The sequence below is a fragment of the Colobus angolensis genome, unplaced genomic scaffold (genome assembly GCF_000951035.1).
Source record: "Colobus angolensis palliatus isolate OR3802 unplaced genomic scaffold, Cang.pa_1.0 Scaffold38, whole genome shotgun sequence".
In the NCBI taxonomy this organism is placed as follows: Eukaryota; Metazoa; Chordata; class Mammalia; order Primates; family Cercopithecidae; genus Colobus; species Colobus angolensis.
The window spans coordinates 9,600,569-9,621,420 of record NW_012117154.1 but is presented as its reverse complement, the minus strand read 5'-3'; the positions used below and the strand labels follow the sequence as shown (position 1 = coordinate 9,621,420).

The window sequence follows — 20,852 nt, the reverse complement described above, 5'->3', positions numbered from 1 at the left end:
ATAGTCACAGGGACCCAGGTGGCTTCAGACCCTCCCATGTGCACCAGGGACCCACGGAAGGAAGGGGCCTGCAGAGTCCTGTCCTGCCTTTCCCTACACTTTTCCATGAAGATGAAAAAGGAGGCAAAACAGCAAAGTCCCCAAACATTGGTCTTTCTGGAGAGCTCTGAGTGGACAAGAGTCAGGTCTTCCAGCATAGGTTTGGCCGCCTGTCTGGGGCCACGGGAGCACCTGCCTTCCCCTCTAGCCTCGGGGATTACCCCTGGAGACACTGGATGGGAGGTCGGGAGAGTGAGGTGGCCTCACGTCTACATGAAGGCTGTCGCCATCCCATCCTGTCCCCACTATCCGGCCTGGAGCAGAGGGGACAGAGCGGGAGGCAGAGTGTGGCCCAGACCACGCCTCCTCCCACCCCCGACTGTCCAGGTGATGTAACGCCAGCTGGTGCGTCCCTTTCCGGGCGTCTCTCAGAGGCCCTTGGGAGCTTCTCACCTGGCGTTGATGAGATACTGGGCAAGGCTGATGTTGGCCGGTGTCCCCGTGATGGTGATCTGACGCTCTGATGACCCTTCAGTGGCGTTGGCGATTTTGATCTGAGCTCCAGACATCTGTCGAATTTCATTGATTTTGGTCCCTTGGCGTCCAATTATGCAGCCTATTAGCTAGAAACAAGGACAGGGGGATTTCTTAGAGAAGAACCCGAGCCAGCCCCTGAAGACTGTGGGCAGTGTGCCCGAGGGGCCTGTGGGACAGGCCGCCAGCCTTGGACTCCGCCCCGAGCCCTGAGAGCAACAGCCTGGAGAGGCCTCGCCCACACCTGCCTACAGAGGCCCCGCCCACACCTGCCTACAGGTGGTGCCTGATCCAGGCCACCTGCCCGAGATCAGGCCAAGAGCACCTGTGCCTCTGCTGGCCCCTCTCAGAGCCGCCCTGCTCCCCGCTCCTGTGGGAGGTCCACCAAGCCAAGAGGCCACAGTCACTCGGCCTGGGCGCTCCACACTGGTCACCCCGGGGTCCAGGAGTGACGCACAGGTGGCAGCCAGGGCCTGAACAGGGAGGCTCCACCACGGCCTGGCGGCGTCTTCTTGGCCACATCCCAGGGAGACCAGTTCTGCCCAGACAGGCAGCATCACAAATGCTCAAAAAGAAATGTGTGCTTGAAGCCAGAGCGAAACTCACTGCTGCCTAAAACTTAGCTTTTGCTGAACTTAGGTGAAACTCTGAGGCCATTCAGGCGCCTCCTTTCATTCTCCCTTTGGGACCCCTGTTTAAAGACGGAACACAGTGGCCTCTGGCCAAGGCGGTCATCAAGAATGAGGGTGCTCCTTGAAGTAGCTGAGGGAGAAGGGTGGTGTATGGAGCAGCCATGAGGGGCCTCAGGGACAACTCGGACCCCCAGAGAAGACTGCACAGGAACCAGTGGCATCTCTCAATGCCCACCACTGGATGGAAGTCCCTTCATGCACGCACAGGCCACTGATGAGAGCTCTGGAGCTTGGACGGAAAGAGAAGTAGCCAGACCTGTGGCAGAGAGAGCCCGAGACTGGAAGGTACCTGGCAGAGGGCACCAGGAGGGCAACTGGGCACACAGGTCCCTGAGGGCCCTCAGGCGGAGTCCACTTCCACCTCCCTTGAGGCTGCTAGGGTGTCAGAATGGTGGTGAAACTGAGTGACAGAAGCACGTTTCTGTCCTTACGCCAGTGAAATGCTGGGTGGAAGGGCCGGGCCGGGCCATGTGGCGGCCTGCAGGAGGGTCGTCCACTTCCAAGAGTGCCGGGGCTCAATCTGTGGTGTGAGCGGCAGCTCCACGGTGGGACACAGCTGCCCTGCCAGTCAGCCCCTGTCCCTGAGGAGACCAACGGTGTCTCAACTCTGTTCACCTTAGAGGCCGTCTCTGCTGGTTACTTAGGAAATGACAGCCGTCTTACTAGACTGCAGAACCCTCAGTCTTTGCAGACATCTACAGAGACCCCCACTCTAGAGAATCCAGGGCTGCTGGGAGTCCTCTATCTCCTGCTGCATCTCTGGGCTCCACCCACACCTCTCAGGCCCCACCCACATCTCCCAAGGCCCCGCCCACAGTCCAGCCCTCTCCCTGCTCAGGCCTGTGTGGTGTGGTGTTCAGTGTGGCCCCTGGGGTCAGGAGGGTGGTCTCCTAATTGGCACAAGGCCACATTTACCTGCCTGGCTGCATCCTCCTCCCTGGTGGCAGAGAGATCTGAAGGCTCATCTCTGATGGGGGCCAGGGACAGCAGCCACGGCCCGCATGGGGAGGGGGAATGTGGCTGACTCGGCAGCATGACCACAGGTCCCTGCAAGATGCCAGCATCCAGGAGGGAGAGCTCCTGGGCTTTCGCACTGCCCCACTTCCCGTACCCCTCCTTGGCCAGCACACAGCCGGCTTTCCTCCCTAGCACTTCCTGTGCTGGAGTGCGTGGTGTCTGCTGAAGTGCCCAGCACTGAGAGCCTCGCACACGTATGCTGTTGGATCTCTCCTCAGAGCCTGCTGGAGGAAGTATCTCCCTGCCCCTCCCGCACAAAGTGCCTACCCTCTTCTCTTAACCGTCTGCCCGTCTTCTAACTGCCTCACTCCAGCTGTGCCCTGGCACGCATTCCCCTCCTGCTCTCCCCCCGTCCTCTCCCTCTGCTCCCTGCGATGTGCTGCTCAGGGTGCCCCTCTCCCCAGGCTCTGGAGGATGCTGCCTTTGCCACAGGCCTTTCCCCTCCTCTGCACAAAGCTGTGGGGTCTGAATGCTGATGGGACATCATTGGGCCGCCAAGGCATGCCCACCTCACCACAAATGCCAAGGTGAACAGCACTGTGATTTCTGTACCGGCACTCTCTGCTGCGAGAAGGGAATGTGGGGAGGTCGGACCTCCTTCACCTGCCCTGCCCTAGGCTGGCTGGCTCAGTGAAGGGGAAGATGGCTTCTAGGCTGAGCTCTGCAGCCCAAGGGCACCTCCCACCTGGCCCCACCTGCACCTGTGAACCCTGCCAGCAGTTAGCAGACTCCTCGCCTCCTCTCATCCTCGTGTGCCTCCACTGCAAATTCAAAGAACGATAGAAATATTCTGAAATAACGTGGCCTCTCCTAATCAGATGTCAATGCCAAATTCCACTGGAACTGTGGTGACACCTCCCACTGCAGCCTCTCCTCCTAGAGACCACTGTTGGACACCTTAGATTCCTTTCCCCAGCAGAAGGCCTGGCTGATTCTGCAGCTGAGAACCAGGGAAAGGGGCATGAGCCTTGGTGGGTGGGTGACCGTTGCTTAGGGCAGAGTAGGGGTGACCACAGGCACCACAGTCTGCATGGCCAAGAGCAAGCACTGAAATAGGCATCGAGGGAAGCCCACAGTGATCGTCAGAAAGGGAACCAAAGGCCTGGGGCCCCTGGACTGCCCTGTGTCCCCACTGGCCGTGCTGGGGAGCCTGCGGGTCTCAGGAGTCCCTGCCTCCAAGCAGTGACTTTCTGCAGGAACCTTGAGGCAGCATGATCCAACTGTGACCAAGAGACGGACGTGAATGAGATGACAGGCAAGTTCAGAACAAGCACACCCATTTTATTTCTTCCTTTTCTCCAAGAAGGTAGCAGACAGCCACCACGTGAGGAACATCAGCTTTGGTGCAGCCCAGATACATCCCCCATGAAGTCTGGGGGTGCTGGTGAAAGCCCCTGACAGTGCCATCAACAGCCTTTTCCATGAAGAAGCACGGAAGGCTGCGCCCAAATGCACTGGGATGAGAGGAAGCTGCCTTCCTTCTGAGAAGTGGGTCTCTTCCCTGGGAAGATCACCAGGAGGAGGATGGGAAGTGAGTGGTGAAGAGCTCGGAAAACCAGCATCCGTCTGTACAAAGGAGACCCCAGGAAACAGGTTGACCAGCTCTCCAAAGATGACTCATCCTCTTAAAGCTCATTCCCGTGATTTGAGTGTTTGGATAAGAGCACCAAACCTGGTGTTAGTGAACACTGATTCACCAAAGAAGGAAAACCCCACAGGAAAAGCCTGCTGGCTTTACTACCTAGAGGAAAAGACTCAGGAGGATGCCAGAAGTCACATGCTCAAGGAACCACTGCAGTGAGGGAAAGCGCTGAGGAAAAATCCCCTCTCTCCAAGAATGCAGGGACCAGTTGGCTGTGCCACCCCACACCCGGGCAGATGGCTCTGTGCTGCTGCCTTTCAAGTTGGGCCAACCTTGGAAATCCTCGGGGATGCCAGAAGGCTGGACCACAATGCTGCCTGGAGGGTGAGTGTCCTGAGCTTCTGTTAGCAGACATGGGGACTCTGTGCCTGACCAGCAACCGGGACAGAAGGCCTAGAGTGCACATTGCCATGAGGGGCTCAAATGAGACGGCTCTTCAGGCAGGTCAGTGGCACCAGCCAGAGAGCCTCATGGTCCGCTCCTCTGGTGACCCTCCTCTCTTCTGCCTCTTTTTCTCCCGCTCCACTGTCCATCTTCCACACACAGGACTGGTGATCTCCCTGAACTGCCAAATCTGTGCTTCCTATGGTCAGTTTGTATGAAAGGAAGAAACAGGGCTTAGAATTCCTGCCCAGCAGGTGTAAAGGGGGGCAGAACAGTGAAGGTTTCCAAAATCCACAGCTCTAGGGCAGAAAAGGCTGCTGGATGCTTGAGCTATAAGTGGGGCAGCCATCTCCACAGCCCACACAGGGACTCTGCTTGCTGCTCTGGCAGCTATCCCTCAAGGACATATGGCCCATGCCCTCCCTGGTCTCTCAGTTTGTGGATAAGTCAAGCATTCAGAGAATAGTCCTCACTATCCTCAGGACCCATGCTTACTCTGGGGAGGACTGAGTGTGTTGAGGGGAGCTCGTAAGGCCACATCCTCAGGTATGCTTAAGGCATGAACAGACTGAGGGGTGCTAGAAGAAATCTAGACAAGTCTGTGACATCCAACCAACTTCAGGCCTGTTGGAGCCAACTCATGGAGAATCCCAAACCTCCTGAGGGGCCAGGGGCCATGGAGATAATACTGCAGGTGGGTCCACTCTAGAGCATTCCTGGGCCACCTTGTTCTTTAAGGTTTGACCCATACCAGGGCAGTGCCTCCACAGCAACATGGGTTCTCAGCCCAACTCTCATCTGACTACTGATTAATATCTGAAGTCCCCTTTAGCCTGCTGCTTGTTCAACATCTTAGGGATATAAAAGCACACAACTTTTGATGGGCATGAAACCCACTTTAAAAAGGAAAGGAGGGAGGACGCAGATCAAACAGTGGGGTTGGGGTGGTGAAGGCATCACCAAGCAGTGGGTCCCTCTGCCCAAAGGACAGCAGAGCTGACAGCCACTTGTGCCTAGTGTTTCCACCCAGGGACAGGCAGGTACAGGGGGCATACTCACATCATTGGGAATGGTGAGCTCATGAGTGCTGGCTGGTGGGCTGGCGTCCAGACCTGGGCATACCAAGGGGACATGGTTAGGCTGGTGGAAGGCTGCTAACAGTCACACCCCAGTGCCCCCACTCTCCTGGTTCAAGTGAGACAGGGCTGTAGAGCTGGCCCAAGTGTGAGGGTCAGCACAGCCCAGAGGGCCAGGACCCTGTGAGCTTTCAGTCCGAAACTGCCACCCAACTTCCTTAGTCCCAACTTCTCTCAAAAGAAGGAAAGAGAGACTTAAGCAGGACATTTTGTTTTTTCATTTTGTGCACAGCGTGGCTTCACTCCTCTGTCATGTTTGTATGCTCTCTTGTGACACCTTGGAAGGCCACCCTGGTGGGCCCCCTGCTGAAGGGCAGGGCCACCCAGCATGTCTCAGGGTCTCTGTGCAGCACCCAGGGCACAGGCCATGCTGGTCACACTGATGCTGAGTGCCCATTTTCCCTTAATTCTCAGGAGACCCCACTGGTTCTGAGGCCTACACCGCTCTACCCAACAGTGCCCCACATCCCTGTGACACCCCCTGGCCTGCTGCATGGGACAGCAGATGGCAGAGCACACAAAGTTGCCTCTCATTCCGATTCTGATGTAACTCTATCCAGTGGCCCCTGCACATAGCCTGGCTCAGACAGCTCAGGCCCACCAGGCAGTTCTTCCAAATTGGAGCAAGGAGATTCAATAGCATCACTGAGCCAAAAAAGAAGTGCTAGGGCCAATGAAAAGCTGCACATTTCTATATAGATATCTTTCTTTGTTGAAGAGTGACGATATGGGTCTAACTGACCGTCAAGCCTAAATTTTTATATTTATAAATCTCCACTTAGTACCATCAGATAAAAGACAACCTCTCAGAGTTCAAGTCCAAGATTTGCTCTTGCTTGGAGGCTGCAAGCCTCATGAGTGTTGGCACAGGAGGGGCAGGGCCAGAGGCCTGCTGTGCTGTTCATGCTCAGCATTTCCATTTCCTGGACAAGTGGCGGCTCCAACCTGCAAATCTAACGCTGACACTCTGCTCTTCCCCTTGCAGGCCCCACGTGGTTCTTGTGACTCGGATTCTGCAGCTCAGCCTGGGCCCTGGAAACTGCAGGATCCACCCCTCCTAACCATCACAGGCCCAGCTGATGGACCTTCAGAATACCCCAGACTGGGGAGCCCTCCTCCCACCCACATGCTCCCCTGTTGCTGGTTCCTGCCTCTGCTGTGCCCCTTAGCCTAGGTTCCAGACAGACCAGAGGGCTCCCCAAAATGCATGTCCAATGGCTGTAGACTCCCAATGAGCTCCTACTTCTTCACAGCACCTCCTGTGCCCCCCAACTCCATGTTAAAGCCACACAGCTCCTGTTCTTTCCGACCACCTCTGCCCTGCCCCCCGTCCCTGCCAGCCACACCCTCCCCGGGCCCTGGGTGGGGCAGTCTGTCTATAATGCCACCTCTCATCTTATCATCACCCAACCAGAGGATCCTCTCACTGTGACCAGCCAGTCTCCCTGGCAGGGAGTGACCCCACAGGGCAGATGCAGTCCTATGGGGCCGTCCAGCACAGGAGGGGATCAGTTGGTGCTGAATGAACCAATTCATCTCTAATTCTCCATTATTTTTCTTTTGCATATATAAGCCTAGAGTTTCTGTTCTTTATATTCTTTTAATAAAGATACTTTCAAAACAACACTTATTTGGTTATTCAACTACCTACACACATTCCATAAACAGTGATATTTAAAATGTCACTTAAAAGATTTCCTTGGTCCTGCCTGAGTCCTAGACAGGAATTCCCGAACAAAGCAGACCTTAGATGAACAGAGAGGAGTGAGCCAGACCTGTTGAACTTGGCATATTTTGATTGAAGGGAGGAAAGTATGGGAAATCTTCCTAGGAGGGCACTAAAGTTAAGCAAATAATATAAAGAAATGTCTGCATAACCAGGACATTCATCTCAGGACAGCGTGGCCGATGTGTCCATCCATCTCAGGACGGCATCGCTGATGTGTTCATCCATCCCAGGATGGCAAGGCCCAGGTGTTCATCCATCTCAGGACAGCACGGCCGATGTGTTCATTAATCTCAGGACAGCATGGCCAGTGTGTTCATTCATCTCAGGATGGCAAGGCCCAGGTGTTCATCCATCTCAGGACAGCATGACCGATGTGTTTCATCCATCTCAGGACAGCATGACCGATGTGTTCATTCTTCTCAGGACGGCATGGCCAGTGTGTTCCCATTCATCTCAAGACGGCATGGCAGCTGTGTTCATTCATCTCAGGACGGCAAGGCCCAGGCGTTCATCCATCTCAGGACGGCAAGGCCCAGGTGTTCATCCATCTCAGGACAGCACGGCCGATGTGTTTCATCCATCTCAGGACAGCATGACCGATGTGTTCATTCATCTCAGGACGGCATGGCCAGTGTGTTCATTCATCTCAGGACGGCAAGGCCCAGGTGTTCATCCATCTCAGGACAGCACGGCCGATGTTTCATCCATCTCAGGACAGCATGACCGATGTGTTCATTCATCTCAGGACGGCATGGCCAGTGTGTTCATTCATCTCAAGACAGCATGGCCAATGTGTTCACTCATCTCAGGATGGCATGGCCAGTGTGTTCATTCATCTCAAGACGGCATGGCAGCTGTGTTCATTCATCTCAGGACGGCAAGGCCCAGGTGTTCATCCACCTCAGGACAGCATGACTGATGTGTTCATTCATCTCAGGACAGCATGACCGACGTGTTCATTCATCTCAGAACAGCAAGGCCCAGGTGTTCACTCCTCTCAGGACAGTATGGCCGATGTGTTCAGTCATCTCAGGATGGCACGGCTGCTGTGTTCATTCATCTCAGGATGGCATGGCTGATGTGTTCAACCATCTCAGGACAACATAGCCGATGTGTTCATTTCAGGACGGCATGGCCCAGGTTGTTCATTCATCTCAGGACAGCATGACTGTTGAGTTCATTCATCTTAGGATGGAAAGACCCAGATGTTCATCCCTCTCAGGACAGCATGGCTGATGTGTTTTATATTTACAAATCTCCACTTAGTACCATCAGATAAAAGACAACCTCTCAGAGTTCAAGTCCAAGATTTGCTCTTGCTTGGAGGCTGCAAGCCTCATGAGTGTTGGCACAGGAGGGGCAGGGCCAGAGGTCAAGAGAGCATGGCCAATGTGTTCATCCACAGCATGGCCCAGGTTTTCATCCCTCTCAGGACACCGTGGCCTAGGTGTTCATTCATCTCAGGACAACATGACCGTTGGGTTCATTCATCTCAGGATGGCATGGCCGATGTGTTCATTCATCTCAGGACAGCAAGGCCCAGGTGTTCATCCATCTCAGGACAGCATGGCTGACGTGTTCGTTCATTCATCTCAGGACAGCATGGCCCAGATGTTCATTCACCTCAGGACAGCATGACCGATGTGTTCATTCATCTCAGGACGGCATGGCCAGTGTGTTCATTCATCTCAGGACGGCATGGCCCAGGTTGTTCATTCATCTCAGGACAACATAACTGTTGAGTTCATTCATCTCAGGACGGCAAGGCCCAGGTGTTCATCCCTCTCAGGACAGCATGACCGATGTGTTCATTAATCTCAGGACGGCATGGCCAGTGTGTTCATTCATCTCAAGACGGCATGGCAGCTGTGTTCATTCATCTCAGGACGGCAAGGCCCAGGTGTTCATCCATCTCAGGACAGCATGACCGATGTGTTCATTCATCTCAGGACAGCATGACCGATGTGTTCATTCATCTCAGGACGGCATGGCCAGTGTGTTCATTCATCTCAGGACGGCATGGACCAGGTGTTCATCCATCTCAGGACAGCATGACCGATGTGTTCATTCATCTCAGGACAGCATGACCGATGTGTTCACTCATCTCAGGACGGCATGGCCAGTGTGTTCATTCATCTCAGGATGGCATGGCCCAGGTGTTCATTCATCTCAGGACAGCAGGGCCCAGGTGAGTCTGTTTCTTATGAAGATGATGACATTCCAGATACCAGGGTAAAGGAGGCTGCCCAACCTGCCGCCCAAGTTCATGCTGGAAGTCTCCTGGCCTCAGCATTCAAAGAGGCCACAAACACCTCCCATTGCTGCCCACTCAGTTTAACCCTGCTGTGGCTGGCATGTGTGTGCACTGCAGTCCCCAGGGCCTTGGTGAGGGGAGGGTCATCACAGGATGCCTACCTGGCCACCAGGAAGCCACTGTGGCACCGGCCACGTGCACATGGAGCCATGAGGTGTTGCGTGTGTGTGGCATCTTCCTCATGGGCACTTAGAACCCGCTAAGCCCCAGGCAAACAACTGTATCTGTTTCATGGCCTCGGTCACTGAATCTACAAATCTACGTGCTACCCCACAGTATCCGAGGAATGAACATTTTAATGCGAGTCGGGAGGGGTGCAGGCAAATCCAGCACAGCCTGATCTTCCTCCTTAAGGGTTTGCTCGTAGTCCTAAAAAACCCACTTCCAAAGCGCACCATGGTGACAACTCCATTTCCTGCTCCCACGGCCAACTCCCATTGCTGGGGTGCTTTGCTCTGAGTACCTCAGGCCCCACCATCCAGCCACAGTGGCAGCATGGCACCACCCATTTCCTTGGCAGCGCCTGAGGCTATTCCACAGCCTCCCATGGAAGATGTAAACTGCTGCAGCTGTAGGGCCCCCACACCTCCTCCCGCGGGGGCTCTGCTCTGCCGCCCTGGCCTGCTCTCCTGTCCGTGTGGCTTTGTGTTACCTGATGACTGGCCCATCAGATTTTGAGCTTCTTCAGAGGAGTGTAAAGGCAGCTTTTCTCCTGGAGAGCAAAGAAGAGACAGGTTTAATGTTTTGCCCTCAAGGAGATAAGCAGGGTCCCTTCAACTAGGGAAGCTCAAAATATGACTGGCGCACGCACCGGCGCTCTCTCCGGCCACGGCCACAGGCATGGCAGTGCCTCTGTGGGGAGGGACACCCAACTGCCAGGCACGCCAGGGGCAGGATGGGCTTGCTACGCGTGGCCACCCTTGATGGCCTCATGACAGCGACTGGGCTGGGGCTGACTCGGGCCACTGCTCTCCTGGGGCAGGGCTGGGTGCCACCTTGGGATACGCAGTGGCTTCCTGCAGAACAGCATCCACGTCTGCTATGCTCTCGCTCCTGGAGAGAAGTCTCCAGGGCGGCCCAATGGGTACGCTCAGCTGGAAGGGCCACCCAGGACAGACTGTGGGCAGCACAGGGCACTGCCCAGCAAGTACAGACCCTCGGTGGGCAGACATCTCTTCACAAGCAAGGCTATGGCAAGGCCAGCTATAAGGTGAACTAGCTCCCCACAGTGGGAGCGAGACCCACACCCCGCCCCTGCCCTGTCCCCAGTCCCGGTACTGGCAAGCCTGCTGCATGTGAACCCTGCACCACCAGCACTCACAACTCCAACTGCACCTGTTCTACACGCTGCACCGAATAACACAGCTCAGAAAGAGAAAGTCCCCAGGTGAGAAGAGAAGGAGGTGAGAAAAGGGCTGGGTACGTACCGGGGAAAGCGGGGTTGGTCTGTCCGAGGGGAGGAAAGGGGGTTTGCTGCATGGCCAACTGGTGGAGCTTGGTCAACTGCTGGGGTAGGAGGGACATGAGAGCTAAGAAGGTTATTGTCATCGAGTACAAGTCACACCAAATTAAAACGGCAGTAACAGAACTTTGCACAGATAGATAGAAAGAGGGCCATGCGGACACATGGCAGACGCAAGAGAACGCAAGGACTTGGCCTGGGGGAAGCCAATGGAGCCCAGGCTATGAGCAGGCCAATGCCCGGCGTGCAGAGAGCAGCACTGGAAGTCGCTGTCTTCTCTCCCTGGCTTCCTGGCAGCTCCAGCCTGGACTGGCCCAGCCTCCCTCTCACTGGCTGGTATGGACAGGAGGCTGGGCCAGTGGGCCACAGAGTGTCTGGGGGAGTCCAGGAGCCACGGAGGAAACCCAGCTGTGCTTCTAGGCAATTCAAGGCCAAGTCACTAGTCACTAAAGTCAGACTAGCCCCTGTGGGATCCGAGAAGCACGAGTTTGCAAACCTCACCCCGGTCTCACCCTGTGCTAGGCCTGGCCCACTCCCGTCCCCTGCAGGGCCTTGCTTTACCCATGAGGTGACCTGGGGTGGGGGGAACACCCAAGGGGCCACACACCTGCCTTTTAGTCACCTCCAGGAGCGTCTCGCCTTCCCTGGGATTATAGAACACTAGCACTGGAAGGTTCTGTGGAGGGTATGAGGAACACCTAGGGCCCTCAGCTGGGAGCCGCCTGTGCCCCTGGCCCCTGCAGGCTGCCCCCAGCGCTTCTCCTCCCATCCTCGGGCCACAAGACTTTTCAAGAGGGCTTTGATGCCATTTTTAAAGTTATTTTACCTGAGCCTCATTTCTTAAATAAAAACTAAAAATAGCAGAAGATAACGGTAAATGTGACAAGGTGAGACTCAAAATTCTTCCACCCTTCGGAGAGCCAAGGGCTGCTCAGCAGAGGGCATGGGGCTCCTCAGGCCTGGCTCTTCCAGGAGCCGCAGGCCTCCAGTGGGGCTGCCAAGGATGGGTGCTGCAGAGGGTGTCCTGGGGCTCAAGAGGGCACCGGGCAAAGCTCCTCTGTGGTACTGCCCGGCAGGCGGGGGAGGCGGCACATTCAGGGAGGGTACCACCTCCCCAGCATTTTCCCTTCAGAACATTCAACCCAAACGCATCCCAGTGTGGCTGTGTGTGGACTCCTGCGACCCACAGCCAGGCAGGCAGCCCAGCTTCCTCACTGCACAGGGTGTGGGTGGCAGAAGCTGCCACAGAGGCCACCAATGCTTGGGGGGTGTGGGCACTCGGAGCAGAGCTGCTGTCCCCATGTGAGAAGACCAGCTGCTGAGCACCTGACCAGACCCCCATGCTTGCCCTGGCCACCCCTGGAACCTGGGTTCCCTGACACCAGGGAGCAGTCAGGAAGGCAGCGACTGTGGTCCCAGCACCTTCCCAGCTGCGCACTACTGGGTGGGTGTGCACTTGGCCTCTCAGGAGCAGGGAGCCCTCCCCTAAGAGTTCACCCAGAGTCAAGGTAAAGGCCCCTTCTTCAGTACCTAGTACCCTGGGAGGATGGGGGGCTGCTCCCCAGCCCCGCCCCTCCCCAACACCTGGCCTTGCAGCCAGGTGCTGGGCTGGGGGGGCAGGGCAGGTCTGGCAGGAGGGGGCCGTCTGGTGTGCTGCGGCCCATCTGGCCTCTTCTTGCTCCCACAGGACAGGGTCTGGTCCCCGTGGCAAGCCCGTGGCCTCTGGCACGCCTCTGTGTTCAGTGGAGAGCCATGAGACTGCAGGGTGTTTGTCCCCGCAGCCTGACTTCGCTCCCTGAGCACCTGCCATTGCAGACACGTCTGGTGAGCACTTACACCGGGACAGTCTACCTCCTGGAAAGACGCGAGGCCCTGCGGGGACAGCAGGAGGAAGCAGGCATATCTGGGGCCCTAGTGAAGGCGCCCCACCTGGACAGGGCACGTCAGGAAAGACTGCAGGGGTCCCAGGCCGGGTAGAAGGACTGCAGGCAAGGTCGCCCATGGTGGGGTGAGACACCCCTGGCGAATTCATCCAGTCATCGGACGCTGAATGGCACAGATGGGATCCGCAAACCCCTGACTCCCAGTGGGGCTCAGGAGCTGCCCTGCGGCCAGGGAATGGGGTACAGGGGAGGGGCACCCCCTGGGCTCTACAGGGGTTGGAGTCAGCTCCAACATGGCCCAGCCGGTTGCTGTGGCGATAGAAGGCCTGGTGTCTCCAGGCCTCAGTTCCTTGAACTATAAAGTGAGGGAATGGAAGTGAGTGAGCAGCAACTGTGGCTGTGGATGACAAAAAGTCTCTCAATAGGTTTTTGGCTTTTTACGAAGAAATGACCACACTAGCAAATAAATCTCTCTCCTCCCCACCTACAAATGTAGGGGACGTCCTAGGGAGGTCTGGACTAGAACAGGGCGGTGCTTGGGGAGCATCTGTGGAGAAGATGGGCAGGTGCTCACCCTAGCTCTGCCCAGGATCAGTCAAGCCACTGCACCTCCTTTGGACTCAATTTCCACATTTTTTAAAGGAGAGAACAGGACTAAGTGCCAAGGGGCCTTCCACTTTTTGAGAAGATTCTGCCCTGTAAAAAAATGAGACTTTTGGTTCTCACCAGTACCTCCAAATCACTGAGAGGAAAGGGGAAGAAAGTCAGGTAGGCAGGTGACAGGAAGGGAGGGAGGGAGAGGAGGGCAGGAGGGGAGGAAGTAGGGGGAGAGGGAGAGAGGAGGGGAGGGAGGGAGAAGAGGGGAGGGAGAGGAGGGCAGGGGGAGGAAGTAAGGGGAGAGGGAGGGGAAGAGGAGGAGAGGGAGGGGAAGAGGAGGGGAGGGAGGGAAAGGAAGGCAGGAGGGGAGGGAGGGACAGGAAGGGAAGGAGGAGGGGGAGAGGGAGGGAGAGGAGGGCAGGAGGGTGGGCAGGGGAAATATCCCGTTACTGATGTTTCTCTGTAAACTGTCTTTTCTACTTCACATTGTCTCAGAATGTAACACACAGACAACTACTAAAATTGCAACAATTTGTTAAGATGCAACTCAATGAATTAACACAAAACGAATGCACCCATGCAACTATCACTCAGGCCAAGAAACAGGTCCCCACCACGGTGGTTCTAACCTGCATTCTATTTCATTTGCAGCAAAATGCCTATTTCTGTCATTCGTCCATTTTTCTCATTGCTTGATTTTTGACTTCCCAAGAGCACCCAGCATTTCAGATGCCAGCCTGTCTGTCATTCCTCCTGCACAGTTCTTCTCCCCTCTCTCCCATGGTGTCTTATAAGAAACAGTATTCTAACATTTAATACAGCTGAACTCACCGGTATTTGCCTTTATGGTCTGTGCTTACATTTTAAGAAATCCTCCCTTGACCTGAGAATAGGACATTCTTCTATATTTTCTCCTAAAACTGCTCATTTTTTCTGTCTGGTGTCGGAGTTCTTGACACATGGGAAATGATTTTTGTTTATGGCAGGAAGTAAAGATCAATTTCCCCACATGGTTGACCCACCGTCCTGGCACTGTGTGGGCCATCTGCCCTCTCTGCTCTCGTGGGCAGCTTTGTTCCATCCAAGTATCGTGGATGGCTTCCTTCCTGTGTGAGGGATCCTGGACTCTCAGGTCTCATCCAGTCTACTTGTCTCCCACTGCACCAAAACACACACAGTCTGACATAGTCATCTCTGATGATCACAGTGCCTCCTTCTGGACACCTCCTGCAGGACCTGCCTGAGGCTGTTTTACAGCTAATTTTTTTTAGATAATTAGAAGGAATACACTCAAATAATGATAAAAAGCATAGTAATACACAAACCAGTAAAGCAGCTGTTTATCAGCGTTATGAAGAATGATGAGCTGTGCTTAATAGCAGGTGCTAGACGGCCAGACAGCTGGCAGCGCAGTGGGTTTGCACTAGCAGCACACATGGGGGTAACGTGCTGCAATCTCAGGTCAGCTGCAAGGTCTCCAGGCAATAGTAATTTCTCAGCTCCACTATACTCTCATGGGGTCACCATCGTCTATGTGGTCTGATGCTGGCTGAACCGTCATGTGGTGCATGACTGTAATTGCTTTGTGCTAAGACAGTGTGGGTGATACAATTCCAATTTTTGAAAGATGATGAGATGTGCTTTATGGTCTGGTACATGATCAGGTTTTGTAAATGTCTCCATGACTTCTACAGCTGTGGGGGTGTAGTGATCAAGGTACGTCAATTACATCAGGATCATGGATAGTTCTGTTGATGCCTTCTTCACACTTGTCTACTTGACCTATCACTCATGGAAAGAGAGGTGTGCCAAGTTTTTGCTATAATGTCTGTCAAATTCTCTATGTTTTGTCAATTATTTTCTTTATATATTTTAAAGCTATGTTTTAGGCACGCATAAATTTTGAGTTATTATCTTCTTGTGAGCTGACTTTTCTATCAACATGTAATGATTAAAGTTTTTCTCTTAAAGTCTTGTTTTTTTCCCCTGCTGATGTTAATATTGGTACACCAGTTAATTTTGTTGCATATTCCTTAGCCTTTTTCCATTCTTTCATTTTTTCTGGGTCCTTACGCTTTAAGTGTGTCTCTTGAAAGAAAAAAAATCAACAAAATTATTTTTGCTTGTTGGTTTGCCTATTTGTTCAGCTTAAAAATACAGTCTGGGCCGGGCGCGGTGGCTCAAGCCTGTAATCCCAGCACTTTGGGAGGCCGAGACGGGCGGATCACGAGGTCAGGAGATCGAGACCAGCCTGGCTAACATGGTGAAACCCCGTCTCTACTAAAAACTACAAAAAACTAGCCGGGCGAGGTGGCGGCGCCTGTAGTCCCAGCTACCCGGGAGGCTGAGGCAGGAGAATGGCGTGAACCCGGGAGGCGGAGCTTGCAGTGAGCTGAGATCCGGCCACAGCACTCCAGCCTGGGTGACAGAGCAAGACTCCGTCTCAAAAAAAAATACAGTCTGGCAGTCTTTGCTTCTTAACTGGAATTTCATAATTTTACTTTGATCACAATCATCCACATGTTTAGACTAATTTTTGACACTTGTTTTCTAATTGTCCTGCTTTTCCAGGGTTTCTTTTTGATTTCACTCCTTTTCTTCTTTTGGATTAATAATTTCCCCCTCACTTGTTTCCCCTGTCCTGTCACAGAGGTTACATATCGGACTCCTTTGTTGTTAGTGGTCATTAAAATTCTAACATGTGCATTGAGAGTCTACACTCGGTGTCTTCACCCTGCAGTGGAATGAGACAGAGACCTGCGGATGTTCACAACTCCTCGTGCACAACTGATCTTACATGTACTGTTTGTGTCCACTTGACTGTTCCGGGTGTTCGCATCTCCTCGCACACACCTGATCTTATGTGTGCTGTTTCTACCCACTCGACTGTTGTATCAATCCTGTGAATCAGGCAAAGGCATCAGTGAGTTCACAGATGATGTATGTTTACCAAGTGTGCACACTTTTCTTTGCATTTCCAGCCTTCCTTCTGGGACAGTTTTCCTTCTTCCCACAGGGCATCCATCAGAAGATCATGTGCTGGGGCCTGCTGGTCAGATCAGTTTGTCTACAAATGGCTACATGTAGGTCCTTGGAAGATCCTTCCTTAAGATGGAATTTTATGCTGACAACTATTTTCTTTGATTATACCAACATCTGCTGGCTTCTAAAGTTACTAATGAGAAGTCACCAAATTTCTCACTGTTGTTCCTCTGTCATATTTTCTCTGATCACTTTTAAGATTTGATTTTGGTCTTTGGTGTTATGTAGTCTGGCTTCGATATTTCTAAGATGGATTTCTCTTTGTTTATTCTGTTTGGGAATTGTTGGGGTTTCTGAATATGAGGATGGTTTCTAATTTTGGAAGGTTTTCTGTGTGTCTCTTGGAATTTTCTCTCTCCATTCCATGTCTCCCCTGGGCTTCCAACTGGATGCATGTTCTTCCTTCTCAGGCCTCCTGACCAGTGTTTCTCAGACCTCCACGGGCCAGTGAGTCGCCCGAGGGTCCTGTAAAAATGCAAGCCCTTGCCCTTCTGAGAAGGGCAAGCTGGGAGGAACGGTGTGTGAGAGCCGTGCCACTGGGGCCCTGCAGAGGATGGGGTGTTCCAAGAAAGGAAGATGGAACTTCAACCAACAGTGAGGGTTGCCTGGGCCTCTTGTTTCGTGAGAGGAGTGGCTGCAATAGCACAGCTCTGACAGCAGGTGGGGCCATGGGCAAGTCTCTGCACCACTTGCAGCCGCAGGGTCTAGGAAGGTGCTAGGAAGGTGCCAGGCTTCAGAGCGAGACAGACTGGACCTCTCAGCAGGCGCCCAGGGCACGCGGCACTGACTACTCTCTCTCTACAGTGAGGGGGCCCCTCACCCACCTCCCCACAGGGTTCTAGAGGGAGACACAGAACAAGTGGGAGGAGAAAGCACTCTGCAACAATCTGTCCAAATCTCTGCAGGTACACGAGATTGTCATGAGAGCCCACGTATGCTCTTCATGTGTCCAGGGGAAATGCATGGCACCAACAGAGTCCCGAGAATTGCACAGCTAGGATGAAGGGCTGCGCCCAGCAACAGATCTGGCCATGCCTCCTATCCCTGGGTTCCTCTTACGATGACGTTTCTACAATTTCCCCATGACTCTTTCACTGAAGAACCAGCTTCTTAGCAGATACTGGTGTCCACTTGATTCCCAGCATTGCTGCACATCTGTTGCTCATTCCAGCTGCCTGGGCGGCTGTGCCAAGCACCCCCATTCCCTGGCTCCTTAGCTCTGGCCAAGGCACCTCTCAGAGCTTCCACTTCCTTGTGTGTTGAACTGGCCCCACGGTCCCGAGATCTGCTTCACAGGGTTGGTGCAAGGCTCATCTAAAATAGCCTACATGGCAAATTCTTCATCAACTCTAACATGTTTTTATTTTTGCTTGTTTTCAACATCCCCTTTAAATGATGGGGACGTTAAGTAAGGGAGTGATAAGGAGACCTGGAAGACTGGAAGTAAAGATTCGTATATATGAGGGTATTTTTTCTTTTTTGAGATAAGGTCTTGCTCTGTCACCCAGGCTGGAGTGTGGTGGAGCAATATCTGCTCACTATAGTCTCGACCTCTGGGGCTCAGGTAACCGCCCCACCTCAGCCTCCTGAGTAGCTGGGCCTACAGGTGCATGCCACCACAACCAGCTAATTGTTGTACTTTTTGTAGAGATGGGATCTTGCTCTTTTGTCCAAGCTGGTATCGAACACCTGAGCTCAAGCAATCCTCCCATCTTGGCCTCTCAAAGTGCTGGGATCATAGGAGACAGCTACTGTACCTGGCCTATGAGGGTATTTTTGAAGTTCACTCATTTCTTCCAGAAAAAACAGTTCCCTCCTGGTGTAACTTCCCTGCTATAATTAAAGGTGTAGATGCGTTGGGTAAGAGTCAAGCGGTCTGTCCAGGGGTGGGCGCTCTGGGCTTTGCTCTCAGGTCCCAGGTCTCAGGTGCTGTTTCTCTTTCTCATTTCTGAAACTGCACTTGGCCTGACCCAGGCAGGACACACAGAGTCATATGGATATTCTCCAGGGCTGATGAGTGGCCACACTGGAGAGCCTGACTGCAGTCCTCCAAAGTCCTTCCCCCTGTAGAGTGGCTTTGAGCCTCTTCAAAACACCTGCACATCCAGAGCACAATAAGCCTCGAGAAGCATGTGGGTAAAACGATGTACGTGGCATGCGAGGAACTGGAGAAAAGTGGGCGAAGGCAGATCAGTGCCAATTACTCCTTTTTTTTTTTGAAATGGGGTCTCACTCTCTGGCCCAGGCTGGAGTGCAGTGGGATGATCTTGGCTCACTGCAACCTCCACCTCCCGGGCTCAAGCAATCCTCTCACCTCAGTCTCCCAAGTAGCTGGAACTACAAGCATGTGCCACCATGTCCAGCTAAATTTTTTTGTAGTTTTGTTAGAGACGGGGTCTTGCCATGTTGGCCAGGCTTGTCTCAAACTTCTGAGCTCAAGTGATCCACCTGCCTCAGCCTCCCAAAGGGCTGGGATTACAGGCTTGAGCCACCACACCCAGCCTAAGCCACCATGCCTAGCCCCAATGATTCTTAAATAAAAACAAGCTAAAAACACTTTAAATTGGGCACAGAAAACACATGCATATTTTAGTTTTACATAAAGAAAGACTCAAACCTAAGGAATGTATTAACTTATGCTCGATGTTTCTTATTCACGGGCCCACACATCCAGGTCAAATATCACATTGCTAAAAAATGACTCTAGTATCTGTCCATAAGCCACCACTGTGGTATAAATAAACTTTGTATTCAATTATATTATAAATTAAAACAATATATTCTATAATTATATTGATATTGTAAGAAATTGAAGCTTTAAAGATTTCTACTAAATACCAAGCTCAGATAAAAATTGCTTCCTGACTGTTGTTATATATGTCACTAAATAATCATTTTATTTTTGTGTTTAATGAATTATTAAGCGATGATCCAAGTCTTCAATTTTATGTGCCTACAACAAAAGCACTATGGAAGCTTCCAGTCTTCTATTAATAACAGCTGCTCTGCAAATCTCACGACACACATGTAGAAACAGAATGTCTTCCACAGAGAGCTATTTCACAGGAAAGAACCAAGAGCTTTAGTCCACTCCTGCTGCTATGACAAAATGCCTTAGACTGGGCAATTCAGAAACAGCATAAATGTGTCTCACAGTTACGGGGGCTGGAAACCGGACATCAAAGTGCTGGCTGGTTGGGTGTATGGGAAGGGCCCAGTCTCTGCTTTCAGTATGGTGCCTGAATGCTCTTGTCCTCACATGGCAGGAGGGATGGAGTGGAGGCCACTCTCTGAAGCCCCTGTTATCTGAAGCCTCTGTTATAGGGACCAATGCTGTTCACGAGCGTGGAGCTCTCATGATGCAATCACTCCCCAGCCCTGGGACCCCCCATCCTCTAATCACCTTGGTGATTAGGTTCCAACATAGAAATTGTGGAAGAATAGACACATTTAAACTATAGCACCAGGTATCTCAAATCATTACCATATGCACTGAGGCAGTTCACTTAACAGTTAGTTATACATTAGTTTAAACTAATTTGAAACAATCTGCACAGCTACCCATTTATAAGAGACACTGAGACAGTCACATGAGAAAGAGCAAAGCCACCGATCGATGTAAACGCCAATAATCACACATCAGGGTCCTGCGGTCCCACCGTGTGCACACAGCCACAGCCTCTGAGAATTTCAGACCATAAGCATTCTGGCTCAGACGGGGGCTCAGCCTTCTGGCTCAGAAGGCCGCAGTGAGAACGTTTGGCTCTGTGGCCACAGGGAACCCATAAGGTGTCACCAGAGGGTCCCTGCAGGTCTGATCATCCAACTTCAGGGCTACTGTCTGGGGTAAAGACAAACCCTGACCCCAATGACTAACCTTCCCTTTACCATGGGTGCCACACATTGCCTTTCCTTTGGGTTCCAGAGCTTTGCAAAGTCAAGCAGCCCCCCGCCCCGTCTGGAACCTGCCTCTGCACACACGTGTGTCTCTAGATGTGCATGACCACCTGTCCTGAGTCTGAAATGGAACTGGGCCATCCCAGAAAGTCGGCTCTGACTCCCTTGGCTTCCATCTCCATTTTCCTTCACAGAGGCTTTCCGTTAGGAGACATCACACCTGCCCCCCGTGCCCCTGCCACACACACGCACACACACCTCTGCTTCTGCCCAACACTGCTGCTGAGCGGCCCCAACAGTGCCTTCCGGTGTGTGGTGGCCACAGCCCGGCTTCCTGGTGGGGACAGGCACTGGTGTCTACAGCTGACCCCAGGATGAGATGTCCTTGATGTAGCTTCAGCAGCATCACCAAAAGTCTGAAGCCAGGAACCACTAAAAATGGCCTCTGGGGCAGGTGGCGAAAGGCTTTTCTTGATCAGCGTTT

At 53.0% G+C, this 20,852-nt stretch overlaps 1 protein-coding gene across 2 annotated transcripts in view; it reads right to left on the bottom strand.

The window, feature by feature from the left end:
- Positions 1-20,852, bottom strand: part of PCBP3 (poly(rC) binding protein 3) — a 197,785-nt gene that overhangs the window by 1,891 nt on the left and 175,042 nt on the right. The window contains exons 12-15 of one of the 2 annotated variants that reach the window (XM_011954196.1): positions 10,915-10,993; positions 10,140-10,199; positions 5,368-5,420; positions 493-662 (exon numbers count right to left, since the gene is read on the bottom strand). In XM_011954196.1, the coding sequence (XP_011809586.1) occupies positions 493-662; positions 5,368-5,420; positions 10,140-10,199; positions 10,915-10,993 (362 nt within the window). The remainder of the gene's footprint in view (positions 1-492; positions 663-5,367; positions 5,421-10,139; positions 10,200-10,914; positions 10,994-20,852) is intronic. The other variant, XM_011954197.1, reaches the window with a different exon arrangement.